A 13,027-nucleotide genomic window follows, 5' to 3' on the forward strand; every position below is an offset into this window, starting at 1 on the left:
AAAATTGTAAACTAAACACCACCTAACCCTATAGGTTGCTTGTTGTGTGGCGGCGGGGGCGATGCGGTCTGCAGCGCGGGCGACGGCGGGGCTGCGATGGCGGTGGTGGGGGCAGTGCTACATGTGGCTGGTTCGACGGCGGCGGCAGTGCGGCCTACGGCGACGACGATTCGACCCACGGCAGCGGCGGCATCGATTCGAGATAGTACTATTAGCAAACAAATATTAACTAATTTCTGTAATTGCATCATTATGTTTGAGACAGTAATATATTTGGTGTGCAGTTGTGCACTTGTATTTTGTGATGCCTAGAGGTGTTACTCCCTACATATTTTTATGGATGACACCGTTAATTTTTAGGATTAAATTTGACCATTCGTTTTATTCAAAATTTATATCTAAATATGTAAAATTATAATGCATACTTAAAGTTCCTATAATAATAAATCATATTATAACAAAATAATTAATAATTATATAATTTTTTTAATAAGACGAATGGTCAAACATAGACTTAAAAGTCAACGGCGTCATATAAAAAAATATGGAGGGAGTATTAAGCTACGTGTAAGATATGTGTGAGATTGTGGTAGTTGTGAACTTAAAAACGTACCGAGACCTAAATCTCATTTGTTGTTTACCGTGTGAAAAATATGTTCATTTGCTACTGCATGTATCATCTAAAACATAGTACAATCCTATAAGGCTAAAATGGATATGCTACGGTGGCTACCAGAGCTGGTTAACAGAGTATTGACGGAGATGGCATTTTTTAGAAGTTTTGGCTTGTAGGATGGCATTTGCTGGAAGTCACGCTTGTCGATGGCATTTGTTAGAATTACGCGCTCGTCAATGGCGTTTGTTAGATTTTCTCCTTGTTATTTCTTGTGTTCTTCCCTCGTCCTCGGCGACGTTCGGTCACCTCTGCCCGCACCCAGCCTTCTTCCCCTCCATTCTTCGGCCGCTTCATGCATGCTTAGCCTTCTTTCCCTCTGTTGCTTGGCCACCGCCGCCCTGTGCCCATCCTCCTTCCCCTCTATCACTCACTCACCTTCGTTGTCCTTTGGCCACCTCCACCTAGGGAGCCTCTTCTGCTAAAAGCATCGTCCAAAGCAGTGACATGTCAATGTCAAGTGTGCTGCCTCCGTCTAAGTTGTCGCATTCGCTGAGCTTGATCAGGGTGATAGGTACTCCTGCCTATGTGAAAAACTAACTAAATTTATGAATCTAAATATAGGACCCTTGTTGGAGTTGGGAAAGATTTAGAAGGATAAATTATTTTGGGACAACTCCTAGTATAGTAATTTTGGGAATCAAATTCATCCATCTCTTGGAGATGCTCTAACACTCAAGTATGCACTCTTTAATGATGAAGAATTGATTACTACCTTTTCTTATCACAAGTCAACCTACATACATATGTATTCTACAATGTATTAACATACAACTTCGACAAGTAATGCGTTATCTATGTTCTACTTTTCCATTGTAATATAATCATCGAGTCAAGCTTGGAGTTAAATTCATTTCTGGTAGAAAAAGGCTTACCAAGCTTTTTTTTATTAAAAGAATATATTTTTAAGCTTATAACAATCAATATTTGAGTAATTATATGTTAATGAGATGCCTTATTTCGCATTCGGATGATAAGCTTCGCCTAGGTGAGTTTGGTCTCTCGTATCCCCTAGTGTGGTCAAAATTTAAATTTTAAAAATGAAATTTAAAGTTGGTTTTGAGATTTTTGTTATCATAATTTATTTTTGGGTATTTGCTTTTAGATCATTAAAAACACATATATAAAAGATTTACCCATTAAATATTTTTAATTATTAATAAGTCGTTTGGCTTATGCTTAATATAAGCGAAAAGGTTGAGTTGGTAGATATTGGTTACCAGACTGCACAAATCTGGATGTGGCTAGATGTTCTTTGGTTGGTTGCATTAATAATACGGTGCTCTGAGTATGGTTACCTCTTTATTTAGCTAGTAAGGTTATCTGTACAATATTGTATATAAAAACTATTCGTTGCACACAAAAATAAGCTATATGTACAATATGATGGAGAGTAGGGATTATATTGAATGAACAAAGGTAGAACAAATGTACAGGTCTTAAACAGTAAAACACCATATAATAAAAAAATCATCCTGGATATTAGGGTCGCCCCCCCCTCTCCTTCCATGCTCACTGCTCCGTATTGTTCGTCATTGTAGGCTAGCAAGATGCATAATAGCGATAATGGTGAGGGGAGGAGGAAAGATGTAGTGTGGTGGGTAGAGGTCTCCATCAGCAACTGCAATGATGTGGTGGAGGAGCTCCGTCATCTTGATAAGGGATGAGAGGAAGGCTATTGTGACAGCGAGCCCTAGCAACCATGGTTATTATGATGGAGAGAAAGACTACATTAGTTGCTACATCAAGTTCTTCCTCTCGGACGATGACGACGACGACTCTTCGGTGCCCCACCATCTCTTGTTGTCCTCTCCATCGGATTCGACTAGCTAAGTTCTTCGCTACCAAATTTGGCAGCGGCCATGTTGTGGAAGCCACTCGGAGCCAAATCCAGTGTTGCGAGCTTGAAGTAGGCCGCTAGTGAAGAGAGCAGAAATAGTGACAACGACTATCGTGGAAATGACGACGGCAACAACCATTTGGGTGGTACTAAGGATAGGTGTGCGAGATGACTACGACGGCAATCTTGTGGGATTGCGATAGAAGCGGGAGAGCGAGACGATGATGACATGAGAGCAAGGTGGAGGGGAGTAAAAATAAAGAGAGGAGTCATGCGGGGCTGATGACCTTGTTGACTAGGTTTGCACATGCAGATGAACATGATGCATACGCAAGTGCGATGTGATATAAACATAGGATCAATTTATACCACAAAAGCTCAAATCACTAGTTGCCACTCAAGTTTGGCTAGAGAGTCCTTTTTGCAAGCATCGAGACAGGCCATAAAGACCACCACCGCACATGCATGCAACCAAACCCAAAAAAAACATATCCACATATGTTGGCCAACCTTGATACACACAATCAAACACATGCCCCAAACACATGCCCCTGGAACGAAAAACTCAAGAGATCACGAGGGCTATGTTCTTTTAGTTATGACCTATGCAGATTTTTTTTCTCGATTTTTACGTGTACGCTTCCTGAATCGTTAAACAATGTACTTATTTTCATATAAAAATTCATCATCTCATATTTCTAAAATAAATTTATATCCTTAAATAACTATTAAAAAATTAAATAATCTTTTATCTTTCGGGCTAAGCCGCAGGAGAACATACCCTATAGTCCATACTCATGCGAACGTTTGTTCGTGCGTGTGATGCGTTTGGCAAAACGAAAGGAGAAAAGCCCTAGCACATCTCCTCCACCGTGCGATGGAACCCAGACAAACAGAGACAACGATCCAACGGCCAAACTCATCCGCGACCACGCCATGGCCCACCCCCCAGACTCCCACGCCACCCGACCAAAACCCCCCTCCTAAAACCCTAATAAACCCTCCTCCCTCCTTCCCTCCCTCCCCGCCGCCTCCCCGCGCCGAAACCTTCCCTCCCTCTCCTCCTCCCTGCACCGCTCCCCCAAGAATCCCTCCCGCACCACCATGCGCCCACCGAGAGGAGGCGGCGGCCGCTTCGGCGGAGGAGGCGGTGGCCGCTTCGGCGGCGGCAGGGGCGGCGGCGGCCGCTTCGGGGGCGGCGGCAGGGGCCGCGGCGGCGGCGGCGGGTTCCGCGACGAGGGCCCCCCCGCCGAGGTCGTCGGTGCGTGTCCCTTCCCTCCCGGAGAGCTTCTCCTCTGGTGCGAGTTAGTTTTCTGATGATGCGTGCGTTTTGGCCAGAGGTGTCGACGTTCCTGCACGCGTGCGAGGGGGACGCGGTGACGAAGCTGACGAACGAGAAGGTGCCCTACTTCAACGCGCCCATCTACCTCCAGAACAAGACCCAGATCGGCAAGGTCGACGAGATCTTCGGGCCTATCAATGAATCCGTGAGCTCCTTCTCCTCCTCTTCCTAGCCCACTACTGCTTGAGCTTGCTGAGCTTAGAAAGGAAAAAAAACTCAACCTTTTCCTTGCTGTGTATTGCTGGTGTGTGACTGGATTTGACCTGAAGGTTTTGTTCTGTTGGAGATAGCGACTTGGTTTGTTCAGTTGCGACTGTAGTACTTGTGAATTTAGAAATGTTCATCATATCTTGCAGTATGTCGAGCTGAGCGCAGCTAAGGTTGGCTAAAATGTTTAGTTGTAGCGCCGTGATGTTTCTGTATCTCTGTGTTTTGTTGTGTGCTCATTGTTTTGTACTGAATCTGCAAATTAGCTTGTTAAAGAAGAGATGCAGTCTGTTATGTGGTGTGCCTGGTCAAAACCTTGTGGAAATTTGAGCTCTGGGTTGTAAGCTCATTATTTTGTACCAGAATCACCTTATTTTTAGTCTGCTAAATCTGATTAGATGGCTTTTAAATTTGAATCGCATGCCTTAGAAGTTTATGTTGTGTTCTTGCAGTATTTCTCGGTCAAGATGTTGGAGGGGATCATTGCAACGTCATACAGTGAAGGCGATAAGTTCTACATCGATCCGATGAAGCTTCTTCCTCTCGCACGCTTCTTGCCACAGCCAAAGTATGACGTTAGCCTAATTTCTATCTTCCTCTCTCACGCTTTCTGCCACAGACGTAGTATGATGTTGGCCCAATTTTTATCTTACTGTTTCCACTGCTTGTCCCACAGAACTTTGAAATCCAAATGCATGTGAATTTGTGTTCATGTGCAAACCTGAATTGGTAACAGTATTTCATGCCAACTGCCAGCTTTCTCCCAACAAGTAATATTAATACTCAATTCAACATCAATAATTCTTGAATAAAGAAGCTGTTAAGAAATATTTTCAGATTTTAACGTATGCCTATTAAGCCAACACTTCCAATATTTGTAGTCTGCACTGTTTGGAATTAGTTGAAGATTCCACTGCAGCTACTAACCACAGAAATAAGGCAGCTTCTCTGTCCTGCTGTCTGTAGTCTGTACTGTACATATATTAGAGAAATTTAATGTTTGGCCAGAAATTTCATTTAAGAAACGTTGTATAAAGTGTTACCAGGCATGAGGAATGCATATCAGAAGCTACTCAAAAAGTCCAATATTTATTTATCTTATTAACACCAAAAGGAGTTACATAACTGTTTGCCTGTTTGCCTCCTCTGCAGGGGTCAAAGTCAAGGAGGGGGAAGAGGTGGTGGCCGTGGTGGTGGTGGAAGAGGCGGTGGCCGCGGCCGCGGTTCATTCCGTGGAAGAGGTGCGCCAAGAGGACGTGGTGGACCTCCCAGAGGTGGAGGCCGTGGTTTCAGAGGACGAGGCAGATTCTAGTTTTAGTTACAGACTGATGTTTCAACTATGTGCTGTCTGCTCCATTGAAAACATTCGTGTTCTTCTAGCCTGATATGTCAGCAGAGCACTTGCAGCTCATCCTGTGTCGTGTTGGATCTCTAATTCCATGGAACAAAGTTTTCTCTTCAGTACAAGTTATGCGTTTACAGTTGATCTCCGATTTTCAAATTAGTGTATTAATTGTTTACTTGTGCATATTGGTGGTACAACTATATGTTATTCTATATACAGAATATCATAAGCAACATATTACTAACGATTAAAATAATGTGGATAAAACTTTTATATATGTGTTCTTAGCTATCTAAAAGCAAATATTAGAAAATAAACTATGGTGAAAAAAAATCATTGAGTTAAGTTTATAATTTAAATTTTAGCTTATAAAGGATAAGCCAGTAGATGGGAGTCAAACTTATGGCTTGTAAACATATAGGAGATGTTGATCTCCGATTTTCAAATTAGTGTATATTAGTTGTTTACTTGTGCATATTGCTGGTACAGCTATATGTTATTCTATATACAGTATATCATTAACAACATATTACTAACTATTAAAATAATTTATAGGTAAAATTTTTATATGTGTTCTTAGCTATCTAAAAGCAAATGCTAGAAAATTACTGTGAAAAAAAATCTTAGCTTATAAACATAAGCAAGGAGATGTGAGTCAAAATTATGACTTATAAACATATAGGAGATGGGAAACGATGTTGCGCTCATCCAGCTAAAATTTGGGCTCACCGAACTGGATGTAATTCCAATGGACATTACCGGCAAAAACTGAAAATATAATATTGTGATGATACGTTCACCATATTCAGGGATACTTGTGCCAATATTCTTTCCAAACTCCAAGCCAGCTAAATCAGCACGATCTTATAGCATATTCATCATATCCAGGGATACTTGCACTAATATGTGATATGAACTCGACAATGAAATGAATTTGGTTTCCATTAGCTTCTCCTGATGTTGCCCCGAAACGATAACCAGAGTTGGTTCAAACTTTCAACAGAACACAACCAGAATATTTAAACCTTGCAGATGATACAGCTCATCTGATCAGATGACTAATAGTCATTACAAAATGTTACTGATAAACTACAGTTTTTGCAGATACAGGACTTACATGATTAAATGACCGATCCACACATTACAACTGACCATATTAAATCTAAAGTAAATACACTGAAATGGTTCAACCAAAAGATTTGCCTCACCAAAACTCTAAAGGAAACAGAAAGATCCTCTTTTCTAGGTTGCGATTCTTTTATATCACACCATTGTACACTAAGCCTGTCTCTGATACATGTTGACTGAACCGGCGACTTCCTTTCTGCAATCACCAAATGACAGGCTACAGAAAGAAATGTCGGTATTGCTTATTCTTCAGACAAGTCTTTGATAGAACCCTTTTCGCATACATGTTGTTCTGCAGTGCAGGAGCATGTGGTCTAATAGCTTCAACAAAGGCACTATGTAGATCACCCTACACAATTAATTAAACAATTTAAGTAAGAATTTAAAGAGAGAATTCATTTGGCTGAGGACGCATCAGTGCATCACTATATTTACCTTGCATTCTTTAAGTGCTGTTTGAATCACAAAATTCCCATATGGATCCGACATGATTTGGGGTAACTTGGGATCAACCATAAGTTCATGGATGATTCTTTTCTGGTCATGCTGCGGTACTTGCCTCAGACAATTTTCGACAACATGGCTACCACACTTTTGTGTTGACAGGAAGCCAAAGTTGCCCTCCAATTCATTTACTATTTCGCTTGTTGCCCATTCAACTCCTAGGTTGACAACAAACTGAATGACATAGTTTCTGCAAAAGAAAGAAATCATATGTTATTCAAAAACGTTGCCGCAATGTAATGCAAAAGATAACTGGCATACCCATACTGATCCTCTGAAAGGTTAAGAGCATTGGATGTGATATTGCGCAACAAGAAGTACTTCTGATCATCATTTGAATGTTCAATACATTTTTGAATGATACAACAGCCATGTTGATCTTTTGCAAGTCTAACACATCGTGGTGTGGCAGCATCAAGAAGGAACTGCAAGGCATCCACACAAGTCAGTGCAAAACATGTACTAAATGTTCAAATTTCTAGTGCAAGATTATTTTAATGTCAACCTGTGTAATGGCATTATTGCTGAAATGCCATTATTGCTGAAGTGTGAACAAAAACATGAACATATCTTAAGACACCCTATTGGATATTAAGATGTATCGAGAAGAATGACAAACAGAATGACAAATCAAATATGAATGACAATAATTTTGAACTTGCACCAATACTTTTGCTGATCCTTTATATGCAAAGTAAGAGAGCCGCACAGCATGAAGCAAACCTTAATAAATACGTGGAAAAGTTCAAAAAGATATAGCATATGGAAATCACATGACTGGCAGATGCATTACCGCTTTATACTCAGGCAACAGTTTCTTCAAGCAATGTTGTGCAACGTGACTGCCATTAGCATCTGTCATCAAGCGCATTGCTCCTGGACTCAATGCAGATACAACCTTCGAAATTTGTTCCGGAGTATTTATTGTATCTATCAACTTCTGAACTGCACGAGTCCTGAATTTGTTCTACTATATAAGGAAAAAAAGCAAGAATATTTGAAGATAAAAAAATATGAACAGATGATTGTTCATACCCATGCATGTTGCAGGCAACTGTAATAAGATCTCCAGGTACTCTGGTAATTTCACAAATTATATGTTTCCTTTGATCATCACTGCACTCTTCAAGCAGTTTCTGTACCATATAGTTGCCAAATTGATCCATCATAAGTTCAGTAATATGATCAATAATTTCAGAAATGATTTTTTCAACATCTTCTTTGGTGCCTTCAGTGAATACTTTTTGCAGAAAGCGGCATCCATTTTGATCCTTTGCGAACATATAGATCCTTCCAGCAACTTCATCAACTGAACTAAAATTGAGCTGTGCTGTTTTCAGGGCCAAATCATGGTCAGATTCAAAGGATATAAACCGGGAATTCAACCCGTTGAGGTGCAAGGCTTCACCATAACCATTGATTCTTCGACCCATACCACTATAGCTATAGCCATTTAGTGGAGGAGAATATTTGATTGTTCTTACTGGATTTATCCCAGCAGCAGACTTCATCAGGAGCTTCATTGTGCTGAGATCATCGAATTGAGATTGCAAGAGACCTCTCGATGAAGAGTTTAGCCCATATGGATGGGCAAACTTTTCAGCTTCCAGCGTACGGTGATAATCACTAGAAACAAATGGATAACTGTCCATAAACATACTGTTCCAGTGGTTATTTCTATTCTGTAAGGCAGAACCATCCAGCACCACTTGATGCCCATATGTTGATCTGCCCCTTGCAGAACGGCAAACTGCAGACTGTTGATTGCTCCTAACATTTGACCCAGTAGCATACAATTGTGGATAAACATAGCTTGGTTGCAAAGAAGAGTGGTTTCGCACATCCATATCGTGCTGCAACATGAAGTTCGAAGCAACCTGCTGATAATGTGCATACATTTGAGATTGCTCACCCATATCATTCATTCCATAGCTCAATGGCAAGTTACCAAGGTACTGTGCTCGTTCTTGGTGGTCGCCAGATCCAGTCTCGAACTGTAGACACGTGGATTCATCCTGAACAAGCAGTGGATCACAGCTCTGAAATGAAGTAGGCCTCATAGGGCCTGATGGATAGATTCCATCAGTTGTCACATTGCAGGCATTGTTAAGATTATCAACTGGGTGATTTCTGAGACTTAGACTCGTGTCAAAAGCTGATGCAAACGACTCCTCATCAAGTAGAACATCACTTCGACAGAAGCCGGCAGCACGATGATACATTGCCTCAGAAGTACCACACGTGTTGTGAAGCTCAATATCAGCAGCACTCCTCGATGAAGCACCATAAGTCTTGTCAACAAAATCCCCGAACTTGGAACAATTCTGAACACCTTGTGAATCCTCCATTGACACAAACAAGATGATACACGAAACACCTGGCTGGCGACCGCGAGCGCCGCCGCCTCAATCGGACAATGCAGGTAAAGTCAGTAGACCTGCAACACCAGGAATACAATGTTACACATGAATACAATTTTACAATCCGAACTCACCAATTATTATAGGAAAGATACATAAAGTCTCATCTTTTCAGATACTTCGAGTAGAAAATACACTGGCAGGAAAGCAAAGGCAAACTACACGGAAGCAGAACAAAGGGCTATACACATGACAACATGACAGCAAGTCTTCACCAAACAAGAGGATGATTTGGACTTACAGTTGAGATCAAGACAAACAACAACAGAAGTTTTTGTTTTTTTCCCAGTTAAACTATGAACAGCCATTCTGCAGATCACTAGATGGTGACAGGTTTAAACAATCAAACAAAGGGGACGGTCAAATTTTGATCCCCTCAACGACACAAACACACCAACAACACAATGCATATGACCCCAAAATTACAGGTGGTGGAGAACAAGTGTCACTGGGAGGGGATCAAAAGTGTGGGTGAACTACTACTTATCAGTCTGTCAGATTGCACCAAACAATATCGAGAGAATCCTCGCCGAATGCAGTGGAATTGCGCACTCAGAATCCATCCATCACCGCATCATCTCAAACCTTCCGATGATCCAAGGCACCAAAACCCCCCAGAAAACCCCCCCGATCACCACGAGGAGCAGGATACAATCCCCCACCAAGAAACACAAACCCGCCTCGAAAAAATCCAATCTTTAGGCGAAAACAAAAGACATCCCGATCAAAACAGCCCTAAAATCGATCCAACCCGATCGAAGATCCCCAACGAGGGATGAACACACTCCATCACTGGAAAAGAATAACAAAAAGATGCAGCACCAACAAATAGAGATTCAGAGCCAAACCTTCAGCCAAGAGTAGAATTCGCGAGAGGAATCCTGGTGACGAGAACAGCTAATCGCGACGAATCGGGTGGGCGTGGGGTGAGGTCGGAGATAGATTAGATGGATGAATCTCCCAGGATCTTTCACGGGGCAGCGGTGGTTGCGGCTTAGATGAGACGCAGAGAAAAAGAGGGGCGTTTCTTGAGGCGCGTTCGCTTGGACTCCTCTTTGCTCGCCTTCAACTCTCTCTGCCAAGATGGACTCTTTATTTCCCCTCCCACCTGATAGGCATAATTAATAATTAAAAATAAATTATGATTAAAATTTTTAATTAATAGTTAAAAATAATTTATAATTAAAACTTTTTATGTACATCCTTTTAGCCGTCTAATCACATATACATGGAAAATAAAATACGATGAAAAACACCAGCTTTAAATTTAGATTTAGATTTTAGATTTTAATTTAGGAATGTAATAGATGAGTCTTAAAATTGGAGATGGATGGAAGCGAGAGAAACAGGGGAGGGGACCCACCACACTCATGCATGCATGCAAGCATGGCTGGATGAGAAGATTGTGGATTTTCACCCTTGCTATTAGGGATTTCTTTGTGATTAAGCTAACCACCTACAAATAGAAAGTTGTGCGGCGGATTTGGGCTTGATGGGATTGTGTGTGCGTGTAGATTACACATTTGCATACATATAAATATAGGAAGTTACCTAGACAGGAGTGTTGTGGCAAAAGTCCCAAGTGAATGTGTGTCATGACATGATGATTAAGGTGTGTCGTATGAAATTGACTTGGTAAGCATCTTTATATTGTTTATAAGGATGTTTTCTTGGACCTTGTAAGGTGTAGGTTTGATACAGAGGTCGTTTCAACTATGGTCATGTGGGCGGAACTAGGAATTTTCAAGTTTAAGGTTCAAGGTTATAGCATAAATCTTTTAGATAAAGTTTAACTAAAACTTAATACTTTCCTAATACATTTTCTTTAGGCGTGTCACTTAAGCCTAAGCTGTCCACCCCTACCCCGCTACCCGCCCTATGCATGGCTCTTCTTGGTAGCATGGTTTAGACGGACACATTTGCATACGAATGTCAGAGATTTGCTACGATAGACTTTTAGTTCCAAACGAATCGCCAAAAACCTGAACATAACTATAATGAATTAGAACTATAGTTTTTTTTAAAAGGATAAGCTAGAATTAAACAAGATTTAATTCTTCCTTATTATGCAATTGCTACGATTCCTAAAAGATGCCACTCACATTTGGATACTCCTTAATTTGCAACATTGATTGGAGAAGAAAAAGAGGATATCATGGCAAGTACTAGAAGAACTTTTGGGGTGCATGACTAGGTGCCTCAGAGCAATTATTGTTTATGCCCTCAAATTGACCTGGCCATTCTTTTCATTGACTCCCTTGATTCGATGCGGCATGCGCTTTTGGACTACCCCACCAAAGTACAAGGTTTGAAGTCCCTCACGGCATCATTAAACAAATCCCATCTCATCATCTCATGTGCTGCTAGAGATGAGTATTATCTCCATCTAAAAAAAATCATTTTTTTCCTGTGTGAGTGTTTTTATCACCATCTTATTTGAAAATATATAAAAAAATAAGAAAAAATTAGTCACACGTAAAGAACTATTCATTCATATTTTATCATCTAATAATAATAAAAATATTAATCATAAAAAAAATAAATAAATAAAGAGTTAAATATTATATACAAACTGGAAAATAAATTTATTTTGGGACGGCGTAGAATTCAAATTGATATATTACTTATTGTTGTTAGCAATAAATAAACGGTATTTTTAGCTAACTAATTGCAGTAGATTACGTAGCTAATTAAATAACTAACTTGAGAGCATGTGGGCTGACATAAAGTTCGGATGAATCTGTTGAGAGATGACGTGTCCGTGGATGGATGAGCGCCACGTGTCAGCATTTTTAGAAGAAATGTCACGTCAAATATTTAACCGGATGTTTGAAGGGGTTTTTTGGACACGAATGAAAAAACGAATTTCACAGCTTGCCTAGAAACCGCGAGACGAATTTTTTGAGCCTAATTAATCCGTCATTAGCATATGTTGGTACTGTAGCACCTACGACTAATCATGGACTAATTAGACTCAAAAGGTTCGTCTTAAAATTTCTTCCATAACTGTGCAATTAGTTTTTGGTTCATCTATATTTAATGCATTATTTAGATGTCCAAAAATTTAATGTGATGTTTTTGGAAAAAAATTTGAAAACTAAACAAATCCTTTCGTATGGAAAGAAAACAGACAAATCCAAAATATACAATTTCGGAACCATCTCCAAGACTAGTCATCATCGATAATGGGAGCAATTATTTAATAACATATTTATAAATAAAGAATAATTAATAAATAAAATTATATATATTTTTTCCTAGCAATTTAAAGGAAAAGACTAGAAAATAAACAACGATGAGAAAAACTCAAAATACATTCTAAATTTAAAAGTTGAAAATATAAATTTTGGCTTATAGTTATAAGTATAAAATATGACTATATATATACACATATAGTTATTTATCACTGGTAAATGCTATTGCTGCTGCGGCTTGAAAAATATTGTTGGCTCCACCGTCAACAAAACCGAAAGTCAGAAACGTGGAAGTGAAATAGAAGAATAGGAAACACAAGAAAACATGGATTTTTTAAAGGACTTCTCTCTCTCAATTTTCAGCATATGAAGAG

General features: G+C 40.0%; 2 protein-coding genes across 2 annotated transcripts; one reads left to right on the forward strand and one right to left on the reverse strand.

Annotated features, from left to right (window-relative positions):
- Window positions 1-3,535: 3,535 nt before the first annotated feature.
- LOC102702513 (putative H/ACA ribonucleoprotein complex subunit 1-like protein 1) lies at window positions 3,536-5,611 on the forward strand. Its single transcript, XM_006663484.3, has 4 exons — window positions 3,536-3,774; window positions 3,852-4,000; window positions 4,515-4,630; window positions 5,215-5,611. Exons 1-4 carry the CDS (start codon window positions 3,618-3,620, stop codon window positions 5,372-5,374), a joined length of 582 nt encoding a protein of 193 aa, XP_006663547.2. The 5' UTR covers window positions 3,536-3,617; the 3' UTR covers window positions 5,375-5,611.
- A 720-nt stretch (window positions 5,612-6,331) lies between these two features.
- Window positions 6,332-10,509, reverse strand: LOC102702798 (pumilio homolog 12-like). The gene is made up of 6 exons (XM_006663485.2): window positions 10,308-10,509; window positions 8,075-9,476; window positions 7,833-7,995; window positions 7,301-7,464; window positions 6,971-7,229; window positions 6,332-6,884 (listed from the first exon to the last, which is right to left on the reverse strand). The coding sequence occupies exons 2-6, from the start codon at window positions 9,385-9,387 to the stop codon at window positions 6,753-6,755; spliced, it is 2,031 nt and encodes a 676-aa protein (XP_006663548.1). The 5' UTR covers window positions 9,388-9,476; window positions 10,308-10,509; the 3' UTR covers window positions 6,332-6,752.
- Window positions 10,510-13,027: the final 2,518 nt, after the last annotated feature.

Source organism: Oryza brachyantha, chromosome 11, assembly GCF_000231095.2.
Source record: "Oryza brachyantha chromosome 11, ObraRS2, whole genome shotgun sequence".
In the NCBI taxonomy this organism is placed as follows: Eukaryota; Viridiplantae; Streptophyta; class Magnoliopsida; order Poales; family Poaceae; genus Oryza; species Oryza brachyantha.

What these genes read in the sequence shown, in the direction of transcription:
- LOC102702798 (XM_006663485.2), bottom strand. Translation starts at nt 9,387, where the DNA reads ATGGAGGATTCACAAGGTGTTCAGAATTGTTCCAAGTTCGGGGATTTT. An exon ending in CTTTCAGAGGATCAGTATGG is followed by an intron (nt 7,230 to 7,300) that starts GTATGCCAGTTA and finishes TTTCTTTTGCAG; the next exon opens with AAACTATGTCATTCAGTTTG. An exon ending in CAGCACTTAAAGAATGCAAG is followed by an intron (nt 6,885 to 6,970) that starts GTAAATATAGTG and finishes TTAATTGTGTAG; the next exon opens with GGTGATCTACATAGTGCCTT.
- LOC102702513 (XM_006663484.3), top strand. Translation starts at nt 3,618, where the DNA reads ATGCGCCCACCGAGAGGAGGCGGCGGCCGCTTCGGCGGAGGAGGCGGT. An exon ending in CCCCCCCGCCGAGGTCGTCG is followed by an intron (nt 3,775 to 3,851) that starts GTGCGTGTCCCT and finishes CGTTTTGGCCAG; the next exon opens with AGGTGTCGACGTTCCTGCAC. An exon ending in TCGGGCCTATCAATGAATCC is followed by an intron (nt 4,001 to 4,514) that starts GTGAGCTCCTTC and finishes GTGTTCTTGCAG; the next exon opens with TATTTCTCGGTCAAGATGTT.